Source organism: Pantherophis guttatus, chromosome 16 (assembly GCF_059756535.1).
Source record: "Pantherophis guttatus breed Tessera chromosome 16, ASM5975653v1, whole genome shotgun sequence".
NCBI classification, from domain to species: Eukaryota; Metazoa; Chordata; class Lepidosauria; order Squamata; family Colubridae; genus Pantherophis; species Pantherophis guttatus.
Window position 1 is genome coordinate 19,560,025 of NC_142078.1, and position 25,242 is coordinate 19,585,266.

At 47.9% G+C, this 25,242-nt stretch overlaps 1 protein-coding gene across 4 annotated transcripts; it reads right to left on the minus strand.

The window, feature by feature from the left end:
- Nucleotides 1-7,678: 7,678 nt before the first annotated feature.
- Nucleotides 7,679-24,125, minus strand: LHX3 (LIM homeobox 3). Of its 4 annotated transcripts, none has more exons than XR_015730122.1 (7): nucleotides 23,736-24,125; nucleotides 12,208-12,379; nucleotides 11,678-11,880; nucleotides 10,941-11,092; nucleotides 9,429-9,600; nucleotides 7,865-8,554; nucleotides 7,679-7,784 (listed from the first exon to the last, which is right to left on the minus strand). XR_015730122.1 is itself a non-coding variant. In XM_087879638.1 (6 exons), the coding sequence occupies exons 1-6, from the start codon at nucleotides 23,803-23,805 to the stop codon at nucleotides 8,136-8,138; spliced, it is 1,188 nt and encodes a 395-aa protein (XP_087735764.1). In that variant the 5' UTR covers nucleotides 23,806-24,125; the 3' UTR covers nucleotides 7,679-8,135. The 4 variants fall into 4 exon arrangements, 1 of the variants encoding a protein (XP_087735764.1); XR_015730123.1 differs by having other exon boundaries at nucleotides 7,679-7,813; XR_015730124.1 differs by having other exon boundaries at nucleotides 7,683-7,784; nucleotides 8,062-8,554.
- Nucleotides 24,126-25,242: the final 1,117 nt, after the last annotated feature.

The following is a 25,242-nucleotide window of genomic DNA, read 5'->3' on the forward strand; positions in this document are numbered from 1 at the left end:
TCCTTGGCATGGCTGGCTGGAGAATTCTGGGCATTCAAGCTCACCCATCTTCAACATGGCAAGGTTGAGGAACACTGCCCGAGAGGTCCCCTTTGTCTGGTCTCCAACCCCTGAATTCTCTCTCTTCTTCTCTCCCCTTTTCCATCACTCAAGTGGGGTGGGGGGAAAGCATTTCAACTGAATGGCAGGCCAAAGATTTTGGGAAAGGCATGATGTCATACAACAAACAATTAGTCAATGGGAAGGGGGAGCACTTGGGAAGTGTCTACCCTTCAGTGTGGTCCAGACCAGGAAACCAAAACCAATGAATACCAATTATACTTTTATTGTAAGGTTATACTAACCAAATCTTGCACGCCTGAAAGCATGTTTCCCCCCTCTCCCCCCCCCCACCCATCCTGCCTTTATGTTCCAGGGAAGAATCAACTCTTTCAGCAGCTCCATTCATTTCATAGGCTGAGATATTTCTTGTTTGGCCATTGTCTAGGTCGGATGTGGTTCTTCCATCTTCCAAAGTTATTCTCACAGCCCATTACAGGAAGTGAAGGAAGGTCGCTTGAACTCCAGATAGATTCCTTCCTTCCTTCCTTCCTTCCTTCCTTCTGCCCTCCCTCCCTCTTTTTCTTCCTTTTTCTCTATCCCCATCCCTCTTTTTCTTTTCCTTCCTCCCTCCCTCCCCTTCCTTCCTTCCTCTCCCTCCCTTCCTCCCTGTCTTTTCCTTCCTTCTTTCTTTCTCTATCTCCATCCCTTTCTTTCTTCTACTTCCTTCCTCTCTCTTCCCCCTCTCTCTCTGTCTTTGGTTCTCTCTCTCTCTTCTTTTTCTTTCTCTTTCTTTCCCCCCTCTCTCTACCTCTTCATCCTTCCATCTCTTTCTTTCCTTCCTCTTCCGAGTTTCTCCTCCTGTTCCATTTCCCCTCTTCCTTCCCCTCCTCTTGACCTCCCTACGAACGAACGGTGGGAGGTCCCACTTTCCTGCCTGGCTCATCAGCCTCAAAGAAAAATGGTACAGGTGGGATTCTTGGGCCCTCTGCGTCCGCTTCCTTGTCGCCTTCCTTTGGGTGCTTCGCCTGAAGGAGCCGACGACGACCGCAGCCACAGAAGCCATTCCCAAATTAATTTAGATGTCACGCAGCCCAACTGGGCCAGCTGGATTTGGCAGGTTGGTCTTCTCTGGGAAGCGCTCAAAGATCCCGAGGGGACACTTAGCAGTTTATAAATCTGTCAGGGGGGGCATTGCTGATGACCCCAGCTTTCACCAACAAACGCTTTTAAAGAGGCAGCTTTGCCCAGGTCCCCGGGGGCCAGTTTTCCTGCAAACATTGCACGCGCTGGAGATATTTGGGCCGTACTTTTATGCGGAATCAGGGAAAGAAATGGAAGAGCCCCCCCCCCAAAAAAACCTATATCCTAGCAACGGACCCCTTTCCTTCTTTGTTTAAAAGTAAAAGCCTATGAGATGGGGAAGTATGTCTGTCCTTCAAAAGAAATAAAACCATATCCAAGCAGGCTTATATTGTGGAGTTAGCCTCTGCCGTTTAATAACATCAAAGAGCACTTGATAATAAAATAGGTAATATTACACAAATGCAACAATCATTTATGCGGGCGGATATTCTGGTGCATAAGATCACCAGCACATCAAACACACAATTGCAGCTTCCTCAAGTCCAACCATCTTTCTTTCTTTCTCATTCATTCATTCATTCATTCTCTTCTGAGTCCTTACTATTCCTTATATGCCCCCCAATGAATTTCACAGTAAATTTCAACTCCTACAGACACCTTTTGAGGGACGGATGGACGGACATATAATCAGTCACTTTGGCTAGTAATGTATTTACAGGTAGTTCTCGACTTACGACTACAGCTGAGAAGGAGGGAAGGAAGGAAGGAAAGAGGGAGGGGGAACGGGAGGGGAAGGGATGGGCAAGGGCAGGGCAGAGTGAAGGAAGAAAAGAGAGGGAAACAGGGAAGAGAGGAGGGAAGGAAGGAAAGGGCATAAGGGGAAGGAAGGAGAGAGAAGGGGAAAAAGGGAGAGGTTTAGGAAAGAAAGGAGGAAAGGAGGGAGCAGGGAGGAAAGAAGAACCCCCCCCCAACTCCCACCCCCTTGGCTACCGGCCTCCCACTTGCTCTTGCCGTTGCCCGCCTGGGTTGAGCGGCACCTGCTCCCTTCCCTGCCCATCCCGGCCATCCATCCATCCATCCGACCGGCCCTCCCCGCCTGCCGGAGCCGGTGCCAGCCCCTCTCCACCGGGGTGGGGGAGGGGGTGAGGGGCGCTTCTGCATCCTGGGAAGGCCCGTGGGGGCCGCCGCCCTCCCTGCGCATCATTAGGTGCCCAATTGTGCCATTAATTCCAGCTGCTCCACGGGGATGTCGCTGTCAGCCCTGATTTACTCGCCTCCCGCTGACGGGGCGGGCCGGGTGAGGCGGGCCGGGGGCCTCGGAGGGTCTTCCAGGGGTGACAGGGATGCCAGCCGCAACTGCGCCCTCCCCCTCTCGGCTTAGGGATGGGGGCCACCCGAGTCCCCTTGAAGAATCGCTGAGGAAGGGGCAAAGGAGGAAAGGGGATTATTACACCCCACCACCACCCTCTCTCCCCCCTCCCTCAAACACACACACAACCAAACTGTTGGTTTAAAAATGGAAAAGGGAAAGTACTCTCATTTTTCTCTCCCAAATATGTCCTACTTTTTTCCTATTTTTCTCTCTCTGTGTCTCTTTGCATTTCCCTTTTTCGTTTCTTTTTGTATTTTTTCCTAAGTTGGTACCCATCTTTTTCTCTTTGTAAACTCTAATAAAATTATTCCAAAAAAATAAATAAGTTATATTAAAAACCAGTCTTCAGCCAATGCCCGTTCTCTCTGCCGGGATCAGCGGCATCCACACCATGACCCCAACAAGGTCAGCGACATCCCCCATTTTAATATTTAATTTTACACCCGCGGCTCCTGGGACTGTTTGAGCTTGTCTTGCAAAAGCCCCCTTCGGATAATAAGGGGCATGTGAAAAGGACTTGGGAAAATGCCCTGCTTTTTTCTAACTCCCCAAGGAAAGGTAGGAGTTGAATCTGCAAGGTAAATAAATCTGAAGGTAAGATGATTCAGGGACAATTAAACCCACCCACCCTTCTCTTTCCATTTCTTTAAACGGAAGAGACGCACTTTGCAAAAAAAAGGTAATTTGGTTTGGGGGGGGAGAGAGAGAAATGGCTGAAAGAAACCAATAGACGATAAAGGTCACACAACATGTTGTAAGCCGCAGAGAGGCAGAAGTCACTCAAGGTTTACTAATCACCTTTAATGCTCCTTCCTTTTCAATCTGGGTTTAAATGTCAGCCTCCTTGGCTCTCACCTGGCTATTTATAACTCCCTAGTTTAGCAGTGCTGCCTAGAAACCACATTCATGGTGGCTTTTCTCTCTCTCGTCTTTCCTTTTCCTCTCTTGGTCTTCACTGCCTTTATAGGCAAAGCTTAGGTGTCTTTCTGCTTTATCGAAACTGGGCAATGGGCCATCCTGGCAAGGAGGAAACCACCCATCAGGACCAGTGGCTGCGTAGAAGGGCTTCCATAGGTACCGTAGAGTATGAAGCATTGGACAGTAAATGCAAATGCTCAGAGTGTGGTTTTGCTTTTTTACAGTTTACACCGCTCTGTATCGCACAACAATTGGGGAACAAAGAAGGGGGAGGTCAGAAATTCAAATTTTGCCTGTATTATCTTTAGGGGTGTTTTTTCACACAGCCATCTTTTTTTCCTCCCCTTTTTCCTTTTAATGTTTCTAAATAAATAACATAGTGGAGATGTTGGCATTCTTTCTCAAAAAAATGTATATTTTCTTGTTTTAAATCATAAAACAATGCAATATAAGAAAAGGAGGGAGCGAAGGAAGGAGGGAGGAAGGAAGCGGAAAGAAGGAAAGGAAGGAAGGAAGGAAGGAAGGAAAGACAGGAAGAAAGAAAAGGAAGAGGGAGGGAGGGAGGAAGGAAGGGAAAAAGGAAATATTTTAACCACCCTTTCCTTCCCATTTGCCAATCTCATGCCTCGTATTGCCCTTGGTAATTATAATAATTAAAGGAAAACCAAGCTCCAGATTTATGTCTAAATGCAACCTGCTGCCCAGTCTCGGCTGGCATTCTGATACCCACATCCAATTAAATATCCTGTAGGACCTTTCTTACAAGTGGATTCATTATTTACTCACAGGGTAATTTATTTCACACATTTTACATGTTCTCTTCAACCAGCAAAAGCTTCCAGAGCAAATGCTTTCATACAATCGGGGGGGAAAAACAATACAAAAGATGGCTTGTTTATAACCTAAAGAACATGGCATAAAAGGAAGAAGTCATGGAATGGGAAGAGGAAAAACTCAGCTATCCGTTCTCAAATTTCTCTGTCAAGACCTGAGGGAAAGAATGTCAAATCAAAAGGCTATTTTAGCTCTTTCTCGCCTCCTTGACCTGCTGCTCAGTTGGAAAAAAAGGAGAAAGAATGAAAAAAAACAAATAAATTCAAAATAGAAGGCTTAGGAAATTGATAGGCTCAATGGACAGCTGCCTGGACATACAGCCGTATGAGATTGTTTCAAGTTAGGATTTTTTTAAAAAATTATTACAGCTTGTCTTATTTTACCATATTACCACCAGCACAGAATAGAATGGAACATATAAATTTAATTAATTAATTAAACAATTGTTTCCCGTGCTTGGAACTGTATTCCTAACACTTCACTGGCCCTTTCCTAGCCAAATTCACTCTGCTGATTCAAATCCAGCTTGTGAATAATTTTAAGATCTTAAGATCTAAGGCAGTTAACCTCAGTCCTTTAGCCACATCTGAATTTTTTTAAAAAAAACTTTCTTTGTGAAAAATGTCAAACGGGTTTATGTTAAATCCCATTCTGTGCTTTTTACCACCCAGATCTGCATGCCTTTACAGTTGCCTTTGGAAATTTCTGTTGAATAATTTCCGGTTTCGTGAACTGCAAACTTGATAAGCATTTATCCCACGCTATCAACAATTCATCTTTTTTTTACTTAAAACCCTTTTACGTTGGTCAAATGTTTCTCTCATGTTTTCTCTTCACTTAAAAAGAAAAAATGTCCGTGGCAAAATAGCGTCCATTGAGCCTCGTTAATCAGGGTGCAATTTTTTTTAATCAAGATAGATTAAATTCTGCGAAAGACCTCATCAATCTTTAGCTGACAAATTTATTGAAAATCTTAATGGTATTTGATCAGAGAGAAAGTGACACCAAACATTACACATAACCTACACTTAATATTTAGCTTTACAGGTTATGAGATATAGATATAGATATATAGATATAGATATTCTTTCGTCATACTTAAATCATCTGTCTGCTCTCGTCGTCTGTGAAAACACACAATATAAAGGGACGATCAATGGTGTGTTTTTTTTTTAATAATAAAAAAAGTGAAACCAGGCTGTTCTTGAACATACAAAAATTGAGCCTAAATTTTAAAGGTTTTTAATAAAAGATGTGGACAGGCTGCTCCAGGTGAGAAAGCGTTTGGCAACTGGAAAGCAAAGACACAAACTTGAGAAATACAGATCGATTGAATGAATTTTCCTGAACTGCATCGTTCGTGTCCCTTTCTCCACAGGAGTAAATAAATTCAAACCTTGAGAAATCGCAGCTGGTTTTAATCCTCCATCTTTTGGGGGCATCCCAGAAAACAAGTGAAGGAAAAAGAAAAAAATATATATAGGTGGCCCTCAACTTACGACCGCAACGGAACCCAAAATTTCTGTGGCTAAGTGAGACATTAGTTAAGTGAGTTTTGCCCTGTTTTACGACCTTTCTTGCCACTGTTGTTAAGTGAGTCACTGCAGTTGTTAAGTGAGTCACACAGTCGTTAAACGAATTTGGTTTCCCGGTTGACTTTGTTGGTTAGAAGGTCGCAAAAGGGGACACTGCAACCGTCATAAATACGAGTCAGTATCAAACATCTGAATTTTGATCACGTGACCATGGGGGAAATGCTGCAATGGTCGTAAGTGTGAGAAACGGTCATAAGTCACTTTTTTCAGTGCCGTCGTAACTTCGAACGGTCCCTAAATGAATGGTTGTAAGTTGAGAACTGCATGTATCGCTGCAATTGTTGTCAATGAAAGGAGAGATCCGTTAAAAAAACATTTTAGCAAAGGCTTAAACACCTGTCAGCTTTGAACGCACAGGTACGTATCGAAAGTGTAAGCATTTTCTTAAAAAGGAGGGGTTTTTTTTTTCCTGCTTGTGTCTTATGTGCTGGTTGTGTCTGCAGTATAACAGATTCCGTGGTATAATGGATGTATGGAAATGCGTGTTATTGGCAGTGACCCCTTTAACCAGGTCTGTTTGAGAACAGCGTTGGGTTTATGGGCTGCCAATCGATAAAGGGGGATACACAGACCCCCCTCTCTGCCAGCTGCTGATTTTACGTCCCCCGCCTAAGAGCAAAAGTTGCTCTCTGATCAGGGGAGACACACAGGAGAAATTGGTAATTGGTAAAAAAAAAAAAAAAGATTTTTAAAAGGCATCCATACATGTACCCATTCCCACATCAGAAATTGTTTAAAAAAAAAGATCCAAAATGACATTCAGTCTGTATAGCTAAAGCAGCTCATTTACAGCGTCATAGAAAATAGCCTACAAATTAATTACAGTGACTTTTTATATTTATATATATATATATATATATACATATATATACAGATAAAAATAAAGGAGTCTCGACACTTGGCTTTTGGAAATCTAGATACGCAGTTGAGGCTGTTTTATTCTGTTGGGGAGGAAAGGAAAGGAAAGGAAAGGAAAGGAAAGGAAAGGAAAGGAAAGGAAAGGAAAGGAAAGGAAAGGAAAGGAAAGGAAAGGAAAGGAAAGGAAAGGAAGATGCTGGATAAATCAATGCTAAATGCAGCATCCTGAACATAAAGAGGAGGATGAAAAAATGCATATTAAAAAGAGATGTTAAAGCTTCATTTGCTGGATGGAAGTCAATATTAGGGAAGGGGAGGGGAGGGGAAAGAGGAAGGGAAAGAGGAAGGGAAGGAGGAACAAAAGAAAGGAGAGAGAAAAGAAAAGGGAAGAGGAAGGAAGGAGAGAGAGAAAGAGCAGAAAGAGGAAGGAGGAAGGAAAGAAAAAGAGAAAGGGAAGAAAGGAAGGAAGAGTAAGGGAAGGGAGGAAGAAAAGAAAGAAGAGGGAAATGAAGAAAAAGGAAGAGGAAGGAAGGAGAGAGAGAAAGAGCAGAAAGAAAGGAGGAAGGGAAGAAAAAGAAAAGGAGGAAAGGGAAGAGGAAGGGAAGAAAGAAGGAGAGGGACAGAGAGAGAAAGGGAGGAAAGGAAAGAGGAAGAGGAAGGAAAGGGAGGAAGAAAAGAAAGGAGACAGAAATGAAGAAAAAGGAAGAGGAAGGGAGGGAGGGAGGGAGGAAGGAATGAGAGAAAGAGCAGAAAGGAAGGAAAGAAGAAAAAGGGAGGAAAGAGAAGAGGAAGGGAAGAAAGGAGAGGGACAGAAAGGGAGGAAAGGAAAGAGGAAGAAGAGGAAGGAAAGGGGGAAGGAGTGAGTGAGGAAGGAGGGGAGGAAGAGGCTGAGGGTGAGGAGGGAAACCAAGGAAGGAATCCACCTCATCTCTTCTTTAGGGAGTGAGAAGAAGTCACGTTTTCTTGCTCTACTCACGTACGATGAAGGTAAGCTAAGGCTATTTTGGTTTCTCTTCCTTCCTCCTCAGGTGACCTCGGTTTCCTCGGGTTTTATAAAAAAATATCTTCTCTTGGGCCAGACTCTGCCATGAACAAACGCACAGAGAACAGACTGAGCGACCCCAGGAGCCCCTCCGGCACCTCCTTCCTTCCTGATACTCACATACGCTTCGCCAAACTTGGAAAGCAAAGTCTGTTCGGGTCCAGCCGTATCTGGGGAAGAAGCTGCCCAGGGGGCTCCATCAAGATGAAGCTGTGGCCTGGTCCCATCATCACCTCCACTCCTCCCAAGGTCCATCCTTGGACAGGAGCTTCCATGTCCTCCTTCCGTTTTTTTCCCACTTGTCTCTGCTGGCTGACCTTTCTCTTGTCCACTCTCCTGGGTCATTCCAGGTGGATGTCCAGTTTCTACCAAGGAGTTCTCCAGTCCAGTATCAAAACTGTGCGTGGTCAACTTCATCTAGCCAAGAAGCCGGACTGGCTGGGAAATCCGGATACCCTCCGCTGCTTCCTGAAGAGAGATCTGAATTGGGTCCGTTCCCGCTCAAGACCCTCATGGGTTGAGGCACCGATTGTCCGCCTTGGCCCACGATGCCCAAGCCGTGGTCTGGGTAAACCAAGCTGGACATTAAGGATGGGTGACCAGATATAGCTTGTAAGGACCCTGGTGAGGGGGGCATCCCATAAGGGCTGTTTGACCGGAGATCATGGAATTGGTCCTGAGTTGGGATGCCACCATGTTCCAAGGAGAAGTTCCCGCTGCTCCCGGGTGGTTTCGCCAGAATGGGGGAGTTTTCCCCGAGAGTGCTGTAAATCCCGTTGGGATGGTTGATGTCGGATATGGAAGGTTCATCTGGAAAAAGGAAACGGGAAAGTGGGAGAGAGAGAAGAAGGCCCACAAGGGACGTATCCCTCAGGTCTTTCTTCTTAACTGGTTTCTGACAATCATGTCAATGGGGGAAGCTGGATTCACTTAAAAAAGTGAATGCAGTAAAAAAAGATCAGAAAATGGCCACAGGAATGTGATGACTCATTTAATGACCACATTGCTTAGTGAGTAGAATTATCTGGTCGTAAGTCGAGAACTGTTTGAACTTAATTGCATTCAAAGGGACTTGGTCATAGTTTGCTTTCCCCAGAAAGTCCTCACATCCTTCTGAGCCTGATTCTAATTCTGACCCAGAGTAATATTCAGGGGTGAAATCCAGCAGGTTCTGACAGGTTCTGGAGAACTGGCAGCGGAAATTGTGAGTAGTTCGGAGAACCGGCAAATACCACCTCTGGCTGGCCCCAGGAGTGGGGTGGGAATGGGGATTTTGCAGTATCCTTCCCCTGGAGTGGGGAGGGAATGGGGATTTTGCAGTATCCTTCCCCTGCCATGCCCACCAAGCCACTCCCACCAAGCCACGGCCACAGAACCGGTAGTAAAAAAAATTGGATTTCACCACTGGTAATATTCATACAACCCATAATACCAGTCAGGAGTATCTGTGCAAGGCAGGAGAGGAAAAATAGACCAAAATAGTGACCACCACTGGACAATCAAAGCTCTGCCCTTTTTCATCTGCTTTGGCATTTAAAAAAAAGGAGGGGGGTGGAGTGGACCATGGATGGTGGCAGCCTTTTAGGACCTTCCTTCCCTTGTGCTACCCAGGAAGTGGCCACGCCTTCCTTCATGCCTTCGGGAGCACAGATTTGCACACACACCGTTGCAATCTTTCGTGTACCTGTGAAAGACACCTCCGCATCGCTGTCTGGCCCTCCTTCCTGGATGCTGTCCTTGTCCGATTTGGAATTCCCCCTGGACCGTTTCATGTTCCTGAAATATTGGCCCCACCTCTGCCTTCCGGCGTCTTTCTTCAGGCGTTTCTCTTTGGCCCGTCTGTTCTGGAACCACACCTGGAGGGGGGAAAGGAGGGTCATTCGTTCCTTTGGTTTATAACCCAGGTAGCCCTACGACAACCTACGACCACCATGGAGCCCTAAGTGTGGAAAACGGTCATAAGTCGCTTTTTTCAGTGCCCCTGTAACTCCAGACAGACACTCAATGAGCTGTCATAAGCCGAGTTTTTCACATTTGTTAACTGCACACCTCCTTCGGTTGCAGGTAGAAAAACCAAGCAAGGTGTGGCTTCAAACCTGGACTAGATGACCTCCAAGGTCCCTTCCAACTCTGTTACTGTAACTGTTACCTCTTAGAGCAAGATGGATGTCCTCTAAGGACCGCTTTCCCCTTTTCCTCCGGGTGAAAGAGTTGCACGACGCAAGAGATATATGGAGGCATAAATTTGTTTTTGTTGTGAAACACGTATTTCTGAATGCAAGCAGAATTTGGAAACGGGGAAGGAAAGCGGCAGTGAAGAGAATCTACGTGGTCTGGCGTCTGGGGCGTTTTACAGATAAATTCACCGAGTGACAAAAATGTTCTTTCTGCCATGAAGAAGTTTAAAGCTGGATCTGGCCAAGGGCCACGAGACAACGTTTCCTTTGCATCCCACAGTCTATTAAGGTTAGGGTTTGTAAAACAAGTCGTCCTCAAACTTACAACAGTTTAGTGACCGTTCGAAGTTACAACAGCACCGATAAAAAGTGACTTATTGACAGTTTTTCACACTTATGACCGCTGCAGCATCCTCAGGGTGACGTGATGAAAATTCAGACTTGGCAACTGACTCGTACTTATGATGGCGGCAGGGGAAGGACACTGCAAAATCCCCATTCCCACCCCACTCTAAGGCCAGCCAGAGGAGGTATTTGCTGGTTCTCTGAACTGCTCAAAATTTCCGCTACCGGTTCTCCAGAACCTGCTGGATTTCACCCCTGGCACACGTGATCTCCTTGCGACCTTCTGCCAAGCAAATTCAAGGGGAAAGCCAAATTCACTTAACAACTGTGGCAAGAAAGGTCGCAAAACAGGCAAGACTCACTTAATAATTATTTCACTTAGTAATAAAGACTTTGTTGATTTCCTGGCTGAAGCAAATATCTATCTATCTATCTATCTGTAATCTAGACATACATTTATAATATTTTAGATTCTAGGTCTTTTTTTTTTTAATTGAAATGTGATGTGAATGTGCCATAAGCCAAAGAGAAGCATATGGGGATTTCTTTCTGCTGCTGGAGAAATAAATGGCCCTGTGTGTAGGTCAGGGCGAGAACTTGGCTTCCAAGGTCCGTCTGGATTCCAGCTCCATCCCTGGGTTATTTTCCCGCTCACCTCCAATGCCGTCACCCACCTGGACCACTCTCATATCCAGGCCTGTTTCGGAAGACAGCTGCTCTCTGACGTGGCGGGCTGGTTTGGGCGAGTTGTTGTAGGCATTTTTCAAGGTTTCCAGTTGTTTGGCGGTGATGGTGGTGCGAGGTCGCTTCGCCGTGGACTCGGCCTCTGAAAACGCCCCCAAGAGCGAAAGTGTAAAAACCCCAAAAAAGAGATGCCCTCCCAAAGAAGACTCTGTGGGTGCCACCTCCCTTCCGATCAAGTCAAGGGCTACCTATCAAAGAGGACGCCTTAGGCAGTGGAGAGGCAGACAATATGGCTGCCGGTTTGGCCTAGTGGTTAAGGCACCAGGCTAGGAATCAGGAGATCCTGAGTTCAAGTCCAGCCTTAGTCATAAAACGTTGACTTTGGGCCAATCACCAGGAGACGATGAATTTTAGCCCCACCTTAGGTGACTTTGGGCCAGTCGCTCTCTTTTAACTCAACCCACCTCACGGGATGGTTGTTGTTGCAAGAATAGGAGGAGGAAGGTGTTTGGCCTCCTTGAGTTAAAGGTAATAAAGGTGGGATGCAAATAAGGCATTCTGCCCATCCTAGTTATGGGTAAAGTGGCTTAGCAACCTCTCCATGGGTGGGAATCCATCTGCGGTGACTTCCTAATTTTGAAAGGCGTGGGACCCCCCCCCCTCGCCATTTGCAGGGCCGAGGGGGAGAAGGAGGTGGGCTGCTGAAGCCAAATGCAGACTAACTCACCCCTCTGCTTGGCGGTCTCGTAGTCAGCTTTGCAAACCAGCCGGCTGTCCTCCATGAGGTAAAATTCGTCCCCGGTGGCCAGCTGCCTTTTGCAGACGATGCAGGAGAAGCAGTGGAGATGGTAGACGAAGTCCTGGGCCCTTCGCACCACCTGGGTGGGAGGGATGCCTTGCTGGCAGGCTGCGCATTTCGTCCCAAACCTCCTGTGGATGAAAACCCGGGAGAAGTTAAGCTCGGTTGGATGAGAAGGGTGAGAAGATTCAGAACGTCTGGAGCTGCCGCGTTCAAAGGGGAGGAATTATGGCCACCACATCATCCTGGGGGCCAGCTTGACATCCTGGGGGCTCATCTCAGATCAGAAGGCCAACCTGGAGCACCGACTCCACCTTCATTGCAAGGTTATGAAGTTCACAGAATCCCGCAAGGTGGAAAATATTTCTCTCCTCCTTTCCTTTGACGCGCCTGAAAACTAGGTGAGGGAAAAGGGCGGAAGGAAGGCGGGAGGAGAAGGCCGGCCTTTGTCCACTCACTTAAAGAAGTCCTCCTTGCAGTAGACGCTCTCTCCGCGGCTGAAGCACTTCTCCGCCAGCTGCACCTGGCAGTCGTGGCATCGGAGGCATTTGCTGTGCCAGTGGCGGTCCAGCACCTTCAGGATGAAACGGTCCACGATGTGTTGGTTGCAGCCTGCACAGAGAGGGATGTCTGGGGGGGAAACGGTTCAGAGAGAGCAAGGACATCCATCAGCTTCCTTCCTTCCTTCCTTCCTTCCTTCCTTCCTTCCTTCCTTCCTTCCTTCCTTCCTTCCTTCCTCCCTCCCTCCCTCCCTCCCACCCTTCCTTCCTGCCATCTTTCCTTCTGTGCTTCTCCCTCCCTTCCTCGCTGCCTTCTCACCCCCCTCTCTCCTGGCAGAAGGAAGGCCGGATCCTGACCCCTACGGTCAGGATCGGTCTCTATTTATTTATTTTAATACAACAGCTTAATTAATTAATTAAAATTTATTGGCCACCCAGCTTGCCGTAGGATAACTCACTCTAAGCGGCTTACAACCATAAAGGATGAAAATTGCATAAACTAAAAACGTACATAATTCAAAGCCATTTAAAGATGGGGAGGGTGGAAGCAGGATTTATTTTATAAATAAAGAAATGCTTAACCATTCACCAGGAAATTAAATCTTCTGAGTGGTCCAGGCCGCCCCTCCCCCCTCCCCCCCATTTAAGAACTGCGGAAGGAATTTTGCGTTTCTGTTTCCCCGTGAGTGTGGAAAAAATTGCCATCCAAACGCTTCCAGTCCTTCGGACAGCGAGGCGCCTGGGCGCTCGCAAGGCCCTTCTTGGAAGCCTCTGGGTCTCCCCGGCCGGCCTCCCCTTTCGGCTCCGCGGACGCCCCACATCTCCGGAAACTCTCCCTTTCAGATTTACTCAGTCGTGCTTTTGTACAGGTGTTTGCAAAAATAAAAAATAAAATTCTGGAAGTGGGTTTAATTTAAGGAAAGGATCTGGAAACGGATGAATCTGGAAGAAGCCCAAGAAACATTTTTTTCCTCCCTATTTATTTATTCTAGTTCCTGTTTGGTCCAAATGATTTTAAAATAGGAACACCAAATTAAACAGGTTTACTTTGTGAGAAAAAGTAGGTGAGTCTTCCTTGTATCTCATTGAATGGAATTAACCTGTTATAAAAGATGACCCAAAGGTTAGGATTTCATCTACTTTCCCACAACACTGTCAAATAATTTAGTAAGACTGCATTACTGTTATTCTTCTCTTCCTTCCTAGTATCTTCTCTTCCCACTTATGACTATAACCATGTTTCTTTATCTTTCAATTTATATTGTTTTTATTTGTTTACTAGTACAATTTGATTGCTTGTTAGTATCCTATGGCTATCACTAATTGTTGTATCTTATGATTCTTGATGAATGTATTTTATTTTTCTTTTATGTACACTGAGAGCGTATGCACCAAAGACAAATTCCTTATGTGTCCAATCACACTTGGCCAATCAAGAATTCTATTTTATTCTATTTTTGAAAAACATGGTTTGCCTTAGTGGCCTGGTTCACACAGAGTTAAGAGTCACAAGCCATGGTTTACTCAAAAGACTCAACTAGGTCGTCAGATGACTTGTTTAGTGTTAACCTTGGTTAACACTAGGGGAATTTGCCTACATTCAAGAAAACTGGGTTCGTTCAGTCATCAGATTGTCTGTGGGAAGAAGAGTCAAGAATAGTCCAGATCCTTCTCTAAATGATTGTGGATTCAGGCTAGTTTATAGTCAACAAAATAACCAAGTTAAAAAGTGTTTCAATTTCTTGGCCATGGATAACATCTTGCCTTTTTTGACCCAGCCTTGGGAAACCCCTCTTGCTTAGCTTAATGCCTTTCCCAGGGAAAGGTGGTTTTTTTTTTTTTTTGAAATGTGTGAGAACAGCTGGTTATCGAGAATGGCATTGTCTTTGTTATTTTCCTCTTTCTTTGTTTCTCCTTTTTAAAGCCGATCTTTTGCCTCTCATATGGTGTAATAAAATAAAATAAAAATACAGACGGGTTAGATAAACTTGAGGGAGGCTGGGAAAGATATATATATGGATAAATAGGAGATGGATGGACAAATGGATGGACAGATGGATATAAAATGAATAGATATAAAATATAGATTGATTGATTGACAAATAGATGGTGGATAGGTAGATAGATAGGATAAAATCGATATAGATTGATAGAAAAATAGCTGAACAAATAGAGAGATGGATGGATGGATAGAAAAGAGAGACAGGATCCCTGTTTCTTCTTTATAGATGACGCTATAATCCGAATTGTTCCAGATCTTTGATCCGCTTTTCTGCTTGTTGCCAACCAGACCTTGCAAAGTTCCATTTTAAGCTGACTTTGGAGGGCCCATGAGACTCAAATTGCCAACATCAAAATCATTCTAAATAAACGCAATTTGTAGCACAGCTGAGACGAGAATGAGGCAAGAAGGCCGGAGGAAGTACCTGTCCCACATTTTTCTACTTTTATTCCCGCTTTCTGTGCCAAGGTGGGTCCTGCCCGACACCTTCAAGGCGCCTGCGCTAACTTTCTCTCTCCAAATCAGTGTGGGGTCTTGCAAGCGTCTAACTTTAGGCGGGTCCCATAATTTTTATTCGCATCAAATAAATGTTGCAGAAAAACAAAAGGAGATCCAAGAAAATCAAAACTCTCACCTAGAGATCACACCAAAACGAAAAAACAAACACCGATCATTGCTGGTGTTTACCCCGAGGATAAATAAATCCGGATTTTCGGTCGGAGCCAAAAACTGTCTATTCTTTGCTTGTGATTGTAATTATTTGTATCATCATTTATCATCATGAAGCCACTCGAGGCAAGCAACCCCCACATCTATGCTATTTTTCCTTAATTAAATTATTAATGTCTCCCCAAATTATTCAGTTGCTGATTCAGAATCTTTGGAGCAAAGGGAGACCAGCCATTAATAGCTCACTCTGTTACCATGATTTCTTGCCGGGTAAAATACCACAGCAAGAAAATCAGTCTCGTAAATCTCCTTTTTAACAGTGGTATTTATTATTTCAAGAATTATCTGGTATTAGTTTGAATTTACGAGTAGAAATAATAATAACTATAACTATTACTTATAATTATCTATTAAACTATTTCTAATTATTATTACAACTAATTATTACTATTACCAATAGTAATAGGAGCAATATCCAAAGGGCTGTCTAGATACATGGACATTTGGAACTTATTAGACCAGAATATTCTGACTTTGCAAAAGGAAACCCACCTTACTAGAACGGCCCTATAATATACTCAGAGGTTACCTTAACAGGTCCTTGTAGGACTCGAACTGTTTTACGTGTTTACAAGTCCCAGACTGAATCGAATTGAAGATTAAACTATAAATAATAATAAATAATAATGCAACGCCAGCAAGGAATTCATAGTTTTTGTTTTAGTGAAGGGTAAATTTGTAAACTAGCTAAAACTGTCCCTTTGAAAAGAAACTCTGGAAAACGGAGCCTAATGATGGAGCTCAACTTTGAACCCCGGGTAGATTAATCAAGGTGAAGGAAGCCCAGAGGCAAATTAATCAACCTGAAGCCTTGGTTGATGAGTCGGTCGAAGGCGAAGGGAGCCAACGCTTAATCGGTTGAACCGAGAGGTCGGGGCTGTCCCCCCCCCGCCCCCGCCCCAGGCCTGCCTCGCCCCGTTTTGCTGCTGGGGTCTGTCATCTTCGGGGTGGGGAGCCCCGAAGAAGAAAGGGAGCGCCGCGCTCCTCAAGGGAAGGCGGTCCTATTGCCTGGTCTGGCCTCTCCACGGGAGTGCAGATCAGAGGATCCCGAGCAAGAAAAAATGTTGCGCCCTGAGCGATCCAAAGCTTCCGATCGCACCTCTACCCTGGTCTGATCTTGCTCCCCATCTCCTCTTCCGCCAGCCCGCCCGCCCGCTGCCTGCCTCGGGGCGCAGCCAGAGTAAACCCAGAGGTCCTGAGCAGCTCGGCCGGGTAAGGGTAGCTTCTCAGCCCTCCGAGAAGTTCGTGGCCATCTCAAGTTCCTCCGGGTGGGAAACGGAGTCCCCTTCTCGGGAAAATGGGAGGCATTTAATATAAATTTAATAAATATACATATAAACGGACGGGAGAGCCCCCGGAGGAAGGAATAACGGATGGACCAGCGCGCTTCCCCCCCGCTTGCGCGCTTTTTACGCGGCGCCGGGCAGGGCTCCATTCCCGCCGTCAGAGGCCCTCCCGTCTTATTTCTTTATTTGTTGACAACATGAAGGAGTCTTGATCTTGGGAGCGTCTGTAAATCCATGGTGGCGATGGTGATGATGATGATGGGTGGGGGAGACGGGCTTCAAAGGAGGAAGGGTCCAGTTGGATGCAAATAAGGCGCCCGCATCTCCCCCCAGGGTAAATTCGGTCAGGCTGGATCCTCGGTCCGTGAGCGCCACTTTCCCACGAGAACGGCGGGGAAAGCCGGAGGGAAGGGACCCCTTCCCTAAACGGCGGTTCCTGCGAATCCGGGCAAGGAGTCCGGGTTGCGAGGAGGGAGGTGGGAAAAGAAAAAGAGAAGCGCGCGATGGACGGACGCGGGGTTCAAGAGCGTTTAAGCCTCTGGGGTCTCCTTTGAAGGGCTGGCGGGAGGAGGAAACGCTCAGAAGGAGAAAGGGAAGGGAAGGGAAAAGGTAGAGAAAGGAATCGAATTAAGCTTTCTTGATTATGACTGTAACTTTGTTGCTTGTATCCTTACGATTTTTATTGATATTGTTTCCTGATTGCTTATTTGTAACCTATGATTATCATTAAGTGTTGTACCTTATGATTCTTGATGAACGTATCTTGTCTTTTATGTACACTGAGAGCATACGCACCAAAAACAAATTCCTTGTGTGTCCAATCACACTTGGTCAATAAATTCTATTCTATTCTATTCTATTCTATTCTATTCTATTCTATTCTATTCTAGTCTAGTCTAGTCTAGTCTAGTCTAGTCTAGTCTAGTCTAGTCTAGTCTAGTCTAGTCTAGTCATCCTCCAGACTAGACAGCTTCTGTTCACCTTCTTTGTCCCACGCAAGACAGAGAAAAGATTTGATCAAAATTGCCTTCAACCAAAAGAGGAGGAGGAGGTCCAGTTTTTGGCGCCCGGGATCCTTCTAAATCCGGAGTCAAGACCCCCTAACATCCGAAACCTTCCGCCCTCTTCCAAGCTCCGCCGTCTCCCGCAGCGGCCATCAGCTCAAGACCAGACTTCACAAGGGCGTCCCCAACCAACATCTCACGCCGCCCTTTCCTGCCAATGCAGACGAGAAAGCGAGTCCGCCGCGGGCCTCTCCGGCTGGCAACCGCGGCTGGTGCGCCTCTCAACAGCCCGAGATTAAAAACGGGTTTCCCACCTCCACGCCAGGCGCAACCTGTACTTGGGAAGGGAGCCCGCTGGGTTGGAGGGACGTGGGATCGAGAGAGCCGCGGGATTGGGGACTCGGGTTGGAAAAAGGGTCTGAAACGGTCGGAGCGAAGGGAGAAGGCCTATGGGGATTCTCACGGTTGTCCCCCAAGGTGCTTTCCTCGGGAGGCACCTGGGCTTTCTGGTTTTTCCTCTGAAGAGGTTTCGCTTCTCATCCAAGAAGCTTCTTCAGCTCTGAAGCCGAATTCCAACCAGAATGGGATTTGTAGTGCTTTCATGGGGAGGGCGGTTGTCTGTCACGGGCATCTTATGCTTTCCCCGCCTTACAAGTGATCTGATCGATAACAAATCAATAATAATGATAATGATAATGATAATGATAATGATAATGATAATGATAATAATAATAATAATAATAATAATAATAATAATAATAATAATAATAATAATAATAATAATAATAATAAATAGTATAACTGGGATAAGATTTTCGCTCTTCCGGGAAAGGGTCGGCAAAGCGATTCCCTCTCCCTATAGTTAATCCCCTACTTCTCGTTATTTCAGGGTTTCTGTGTGTGTGTGTGTGTGTGTGTTGTGGGGGGGACTGTCATTCGACTTTTTAAAAATTACATCAGGGCTACCCGTGTTTTCCCGAAAATAAGACCCTGTCTTATTTTTTTTTTTTTGAACCCTGAAATAAGCGCTTGGCCTTATTGCCATGCGCTCAAAAGCCCGATTGGGTTTATTATCAGGGGAATGTCTTATTTGGGGGGAAACGGGGTATTAAGTCATCTACCTTCACTTTTAAAACAATTATATAGTTTGAATTGCTCTGACTTGCTTTGAGAGAGCAGCAGAATCGAGGAGAGGATATTTCCGCGGCAGTTTTCATTTTGTGCAGGTTTTAGGAAATGGGCAACTCGTTTTTCTTGCTCTGCAATTACATTTAATTTTTCTGTGTTGTTGTATCCTACTTAAGAACTTTCCATATCCGGAGTTCCTAATAATGTCAATTACAGTGCAAGAAAGTTCCATTATTTTTTCCAGGCTAAGAAGAAAAATAAAAAGTGACAGGAATTATTATTATTATTTCCAGCTCTTCTCTCTCCACCCCCCGCACTCCCGTCCATCTAGGAAAAGGAAAGGAGGATGAGGAAGGATGAGAAGGAAAACAGGGAAGGAAAGAGCAAACACAAGAATGGTTGGTTGGTTAACCGTTGAAGCAATACCTAAGAAATCGAACTGAGGCCAAAGAAAGACAAGGGAAGACAAGATGGACGGAAGAAGAAAGACAGAGAGAGAGAGAGAGAGAGAGAGAAATGAAAGCGAGGGATGAAGTCGAACGGAGGAGGAAAACGGGGATGGGCGCAAAAGGTCCTGGTTGGGGCTGCGGGTCAGGAGACCCCTTCTTGGGAACGGGGGGGCGGGGCAGAGGGAAGGCAAGCCCCCCCTCCGACCCTCCTCAACCCCTCGCGCCAGGAGGAATTCCCCCGGGACCAGGATGCAGCGAAGGCGGCCCGGTTCTTCTCTCCCCGTTTTTTCCTTCCTTCCTTTTCAAGATTTTCTGGTTCTCAGCAGCGGCGACCAGTTCTCCCAAAGAGAAAACGGCTGCCCTATTTTTGTGTGTGTGTGTGTGGGGGGGGGGAATCACGGCTCCCCACCCTCCCAGTAAAAAGTTACTGGGCTGCTGCCTGGCTCCTGAAGAGACCCCTTCGCCCGCCCGCCCGCGAGGCTCCCTCAACGCCCATCTGCTCTCCTCGGGGCGGCGACTGTACCCCCGATCGCGGAGTTGATCTGCCATTATCTTAGCCGTCCTTCCGAATCTTCTTTCCTCCCCACCCCAAAATAAAGGAAGACGCCAGAGTGGTGGCGTGGGGTGGAGGGCGAATCTCCTTCAGGGATCCTGCTCTGCTCCTCCCGCGGGTAGGTCAATAGTCAGGGAGGCGGGTGGGAAGTCTACCCTGCCCCAATTTCAACCTTCCTCTTCTATTCCCCGGCTCCGGGCTGCAGACCTCTTCATCACTTTGGGGTGTCCTGTCCTGAACTGGCCCAAACTGGAATTTTGCTTGGAATTCGGCGAGGGTGCCGTGCCTGGGAGGGGGGGGGAGAAGGGGTTCAGGGCCAAAATACCTGGGCGGGATGACAGAGACCCATTGGGTATTTCTTCTCCCCTCTATCCCCCACCTTACCTGACCGGCCTTCCTGGTTCCGTGCCAACAGCGCCAACAGCGTCTCGGTGCTGCTGGGGGGCTCCCGGCCAGCGCCCCCCCGCCGCCGCCGCACCTCCTTCCCCGCGTCCATCTTGCTCGCCTCCCGCTCTTGGGAAACTCGACCAGCAGGGCACAGAAGATCGTGGGGGGGGGGGAGGTGGACGACGCGGGGGGGGGGCGGAGAAAACCTCCGCAGAAACCTCCCCTTTAACGACAGCGAAAGCGTCTCCCCGGTTCCTGGCCAGCGCCGCTCCGTCAGCACCACGGACAGCGGCCGGTCGCCAGCGGCGGGGCGGAGGAGCCGGTCGAGTCCAACCCAAGGGGGGAGGCGGGGTGGAGTCACTCGTGTCCCCCCCCCGAAAGGGAGGACATTAGACGGGGGGGAACAGCAGGGATGGAGGCCTTCCAGGGGGACTCCTTGCCACTTGGGCCAAGGAGAAGAGCGAGAACAACAGCTCTCCGTGGGTTAATCCGGACCTAAAAACGGAGCAGCTTTTCCGCCGAGGATCTGATGAGGATCGCCCCTTCCTCAGGCAGCAGCCCAGTAAGCCCAGTAATGGAAGAGGAACCGGAGGTGGAAGAGGGGAGACGGGAGGGGAATAAATATCCCCTTCGCTCGTAGTCTTCCTCACAGGCTGGGCAAGAGTTTAATGAGGCATAAGAGAGACGGAGAGAATCCTAGCCTGGAAGGAGCCAGCGAGGCCATCCAGCCCACCCCTCTGTTCGTTCCAGATTCCTGGACACACCGCTGCTTCATCAGACAGTGACAAGAAGAGGAGGCCGGAGAAGATGCGTCCACAGGAGCCTGAGGAGGAGGAGAGCTTTAGGGCAGCATAGTCTGATTTTCATCCAAGGGAAGCTTTGCTGAAATAATTCAGAGCCACCGGACTGTTTTGTGGGACATCTGAATAGGAGCCAACGTATTTCGAGGGAAGCTTTGAAGAGCCATTCAGGCCGAGGGGGTCGCGTTCAAAGGTAGCCCCCTCGCTTGCCACCATGGGGCCTCAGAAGAAAGAAATAAAACCTAATTTCTGCTTTTGGGGATTCAAAGAAGCGACTTCTTCGAAGGTGGTAGAAAGCCCAACGGAGGACTTTTGCCAGGTTAAATGTGTCCCAAGAAGGCGTTTCCTCCGGAGGTTCTGGAGATATGCAAATTTATTCTGATTTAATTTACTAATAGAGAAAGGGGAAGTGACTTAATCAGCTAAAACGTTCCTGAATGCCTTGACCGACATAATATGAATGATCTGTGCCTGCTGGGGACCTTTTCCTTGTAAAAGGATTCCAATTTTTTGAGGGGAAATGGGGAGGGGAGAGAAATCAACAGCACCTCCCCCCCTTCAGCCACGCGGAATCTGATTGGGGGTTGGGGGGGGGGCTCCATTTGACTAACAAGGGCCAGATCGGATCCTTAAAGGAAATATCGGTAAATATTCTGCAAAAGGCGGAAAAGTCGTTCTTTCTAAATGAAAATATATTCTTCGCTTCCTCCAACCTTGGCTCTTGCCACGCTGAGAACCTGCAAGGGCGATTTATCTCCCTTTTTCTTAAGCAAATGAAAGGAAGTTTCGGTCCCGCTAAGCTTCTCTCTGAACTAATTTGATTATCTTCAAAGTGCAATAATCCTCGTTTATTACTAATCCTTTCTCTCTTCTCTCCCTCCCGTTTTTCCCTTTCCCTTTCCTTCCTTTCTTCCTTCCCTCTCTTCCACCGTGCCTTCCTTCTTCCTTTCCTTCTCTTCTTTCCTCCCTCCCTTCTACCCTTTTCCTCTCCTTCCCCTCCCTCCCTCCCACCTTTCCTTTTCCTTACCTCCCTCCCTTTTTCCTTTCCTTTCCTTTCCCCCATTCCTCTCTTCCTCTCTCCCTACACCTTCCCTTCTCTCTTTTCTCCTTTCTTTTCCCTTCTTCCCTTCCTTTTTCTTCCTTCCTTCCCTCCCTTTGTCCTTCCTTCCTTCCTTCCTTCCTTCTCTCTTTTCTCCCTTCTCTCCCTCTCCTTCCCCCCTCCCTCCCTCTTTCCACTAATGCAAAAGGGGGGCAAGACTTTCCAACCTACAAACTGGTTATTTGGAAGCCAGTCAAAAGGCCTTCCGGGAGTCGATTCTGGTATTAAGTGGCAGAAATCCTTTCCTAAGAGAACCCAAAACTTCGAAAGGCTTTCTTCTTGTTAAACATTGTGCCGTCAATTTGAGGCATTTATCGAATCTCCCATCTACGAAGAGGGAGCATCGACGGGGCGAGATGGGGCTTCCCATAACAAGGATTGTAAATTCAAAAACCTTGGAACTTCCTTTCAAGTAACCAGGCTCGTCCCTGCTTACCATTTTAAAATCAACCATCCCCCCTTCCTTTTTCCTTATCCCACCCCCCAAACGTTTTCAGAAAACGAAAAGCCTTCCCTGCGGCTGCCATCCATTCCCACGTTCGGTTTTCACGGAGCTCCGCCCGAGCACCCCAGGTGGCAAACGCCCCCCTTCCCCCCCCCCCCGCATCCGGCAGGTAAGCGAACCGCAGGCGATCGGGTTGCTTGGACGCCAGCAGCTCCTGGAAACTGCTGGTCACCATGACGAGCCGAAAAGGTCAGGGACATCTGGGATGCCAGGCTGCCGAAGAGAGGCTGACCTCCAGCCGTCCCCCCACCCTTTGCCAGAGTCTGCAGGGGCGGCGGGAGACCCAGACGCTCATATTTTCCCGCGAGAAAGGAGCAGCAGGTTCTCCAGCCCTTCGGAGCCGCTTCTCCAAATTCCCCACGAGCCCCAGCAAGTCGGAGTTCTGAGGACAAGCCAATTTATTCCCGGTTTTAAGAAATCCGCCTTTCTTTCTACCCCTCGGGCGCTCAAGGGGCCAAGCGACCCTCCCGAAGCGGACCACGCCAAGCAGGACTTGTGGCTTCTCCAGCTGCACGCCGGGCAACAGATGCCCTTGGAGGCGGGCCTGCCGTTCACCCTTTCCCTCCTTCCAAGCCTCTCCAAGCCGAGAGCCGGAAGCAGCTCGCCCGGCTCTGAAAAGAGCCCCAAACGGGTAAAGGACTTCTGGGTCCCCAGGAGCGCTTGGGGGGTCCTGGACCAAGGTTGACTCGCGGCCCTGGAGGGTCTCCAGGCAGAACCGCGGTGGGAGGGCGCTTTCCGTGGTCGGGAGAGCCGCCACTCTGGGAGGTCCCTGGGCTGGAAAGAGACGCGCCTGGCAGCTGTTCAGCCCAGCCAAGCCAGGCGCGTCCTAACGACTTTGGGTGAGCTGGAGTGGGGGCAGCCTCTCCTCTCCCCAACGGAGCCCGGCGGTTTTTTTCTTCTTCTTCTCTCTTTCCTCCCTTCTATCCTCAAAATAACGTGGCCCCCCTCGCCTCCTGGGTTGGGCTTTCCCACTGACTGAAGAGGAAATTGAGGAGGAAGATGTCCTATTAAGCATAGGGTGTCCTATGCGTAAGTTGAACCTGGATTCTTTGAATGGGTCCCTTCCTCCAGGAAAGACTTGTGTCAAGGAAAAGGAAGGAAGGAAGGAAGGAAGGAAGGGAATAATAAAGGCGACCAGGAGGTAAGAGATGAGAGGAAAACCCCACAGTCTGTCTCCAAAAGTTTACAGCGGGGGGGCCTCCTTGGAGAAGGAGAGGTGGAGAAAACAAGAACGATGTTAACCTTCAGCACAAACGAAGGAGAATAAGGGCTGCGCAAACGAGAACAACCGTCCAATTCAAGAGCGCTCAGCAAAAGATTGAGAGTCCTTCCTAAATTTAGGAAAGACACCCCCCCCCCGCCGCCGCCGTCGGGATTTTCTTCTCTTTTGGCTGGGGGCGGCGGGAGCGCAGAACAGGTGTCTTTCCCCAGAAGGAGGAACGTCTCCCCCGCGGGCCAGCCGGGGAGAGGTCCCCTTCGGGAGTCCCGCAGAAGCCTCTCCTCTCCCCGCAGCCCTGGGCGTTTCTCGGGGGAGGCTGACTTACCTGGGTTCCTGCCAAAGGCGCAGGGCTCGGCGGGGGCCGCTTTCTCCCCGCGGGCGCGCTCCAGCAGCATGGCGCTGAGCTGCCCGGCCGGAGAAGAGACCTCCGCCCGGGATCGGAGGAAGAGGGAGCTCGGCCGGACGCCGGAATAGAGACACCCCCTTCCCCGCCCCCAAGCCTTGGCCCGAAGGACGGTGGCTGGCAACTCCGGGAGGCTCCAACCGGAATGCAAGAGAGCAGGTTGGGTGGCTGGCGAGGGGTTGGAGGGGGAGTGGCCGCGGGGGACGCAGCGGGGGGACGAGGCAGCGAGGGATCTCCCCCCACCAACTGCCCGGCGTCACTTGAACCCTGCAGCCCCCCTTCCCCCCTCCTCCTGTTGCCCCGCCCGGCTCTGTGAAGAAAACAAAGGCCGAGGGGGCAAGGCGTCTCAGGGGGAGCTGTCCGCGGTGCTGAAGCGACGGCCCGTTAATCAGTCCCAACTATGCAAAGAGGTTGGATTGGTGCCTCTCCTGAAAGCCCTCGAGTTTAACTTCGCCCGGATTCCTGTGGATGCAGCTCACCTTTCACAGATTAACCCTGCTAGGTGAATGCAGACACAAAGAGAATAAAGAATGACAAAAGTTGGAAGGGACCACGGAGATCTTCTAGTCCAACCCCTTGCTCAAGCAGGACCCTACGCCTTTCCGGACAAATGGCTGTCCAGTCTCTTTTTGAAAGCCTCGAGTGATGGAGCACCCACAACTTCTGGAGGAGGAACGACGATATACAGGCATAGCACACACGGTGATTGCATTTGACAAGGGCTACTATGGACAGATAGTCCCCGACTTACGACCACAATTGAACCCAAAATTTCTGTTGTCAAGTTAGACATTTGTTAAGTGAGTTTTGCCCCATTTTACGACCTTTCTCACCACAATTGTTTTTTTTTTTTAATTTGATTTATATGCTGCCCTTCTCCGGAGATTCAGGGCAGCTTACAATGCTTTTAAGCAATAAAGCAATTGCTTTTAAGCAATTTAAGCAATTGTTAAGTGAATCCCTGCAGTTGGTAAATTAATAACCCCGTTGTCAAAGGAATCTGGCTCCCCCATTGACTTAAGAAGAGTCAGGTGGCCAAAGGCGAGTCACATGACCTTGGGACGCAGCAACGGTCATAAGCATGAAGCAGTTGCCAAGCATCTGAATTTTGATCACGTGATCATGGGGATGCTGGAAAGGTCGTAAGTGTGAAAAACAGTCCCAAGTCACATTTTTCAGTGCTGTTGAAACTTTGAAGGGTCATTAAATGACCTGTTGCAAGTCGAGGACTACCTGTGTTTATTTGTTAAATAAATAAATTGATATGGCAATTTAAATTTAAAACACCTTTAATTTATATGGTACTTTTATTTCCTTCCCCTCCCTTGATAAGAGTGTCAAGGGGACTGAATGGATTCTAGTTACTAGAGCGAGTAAGTAGATGCCCCTTCGTTTTCTACACACACACACACAGCCCAGCCTGCCCCCC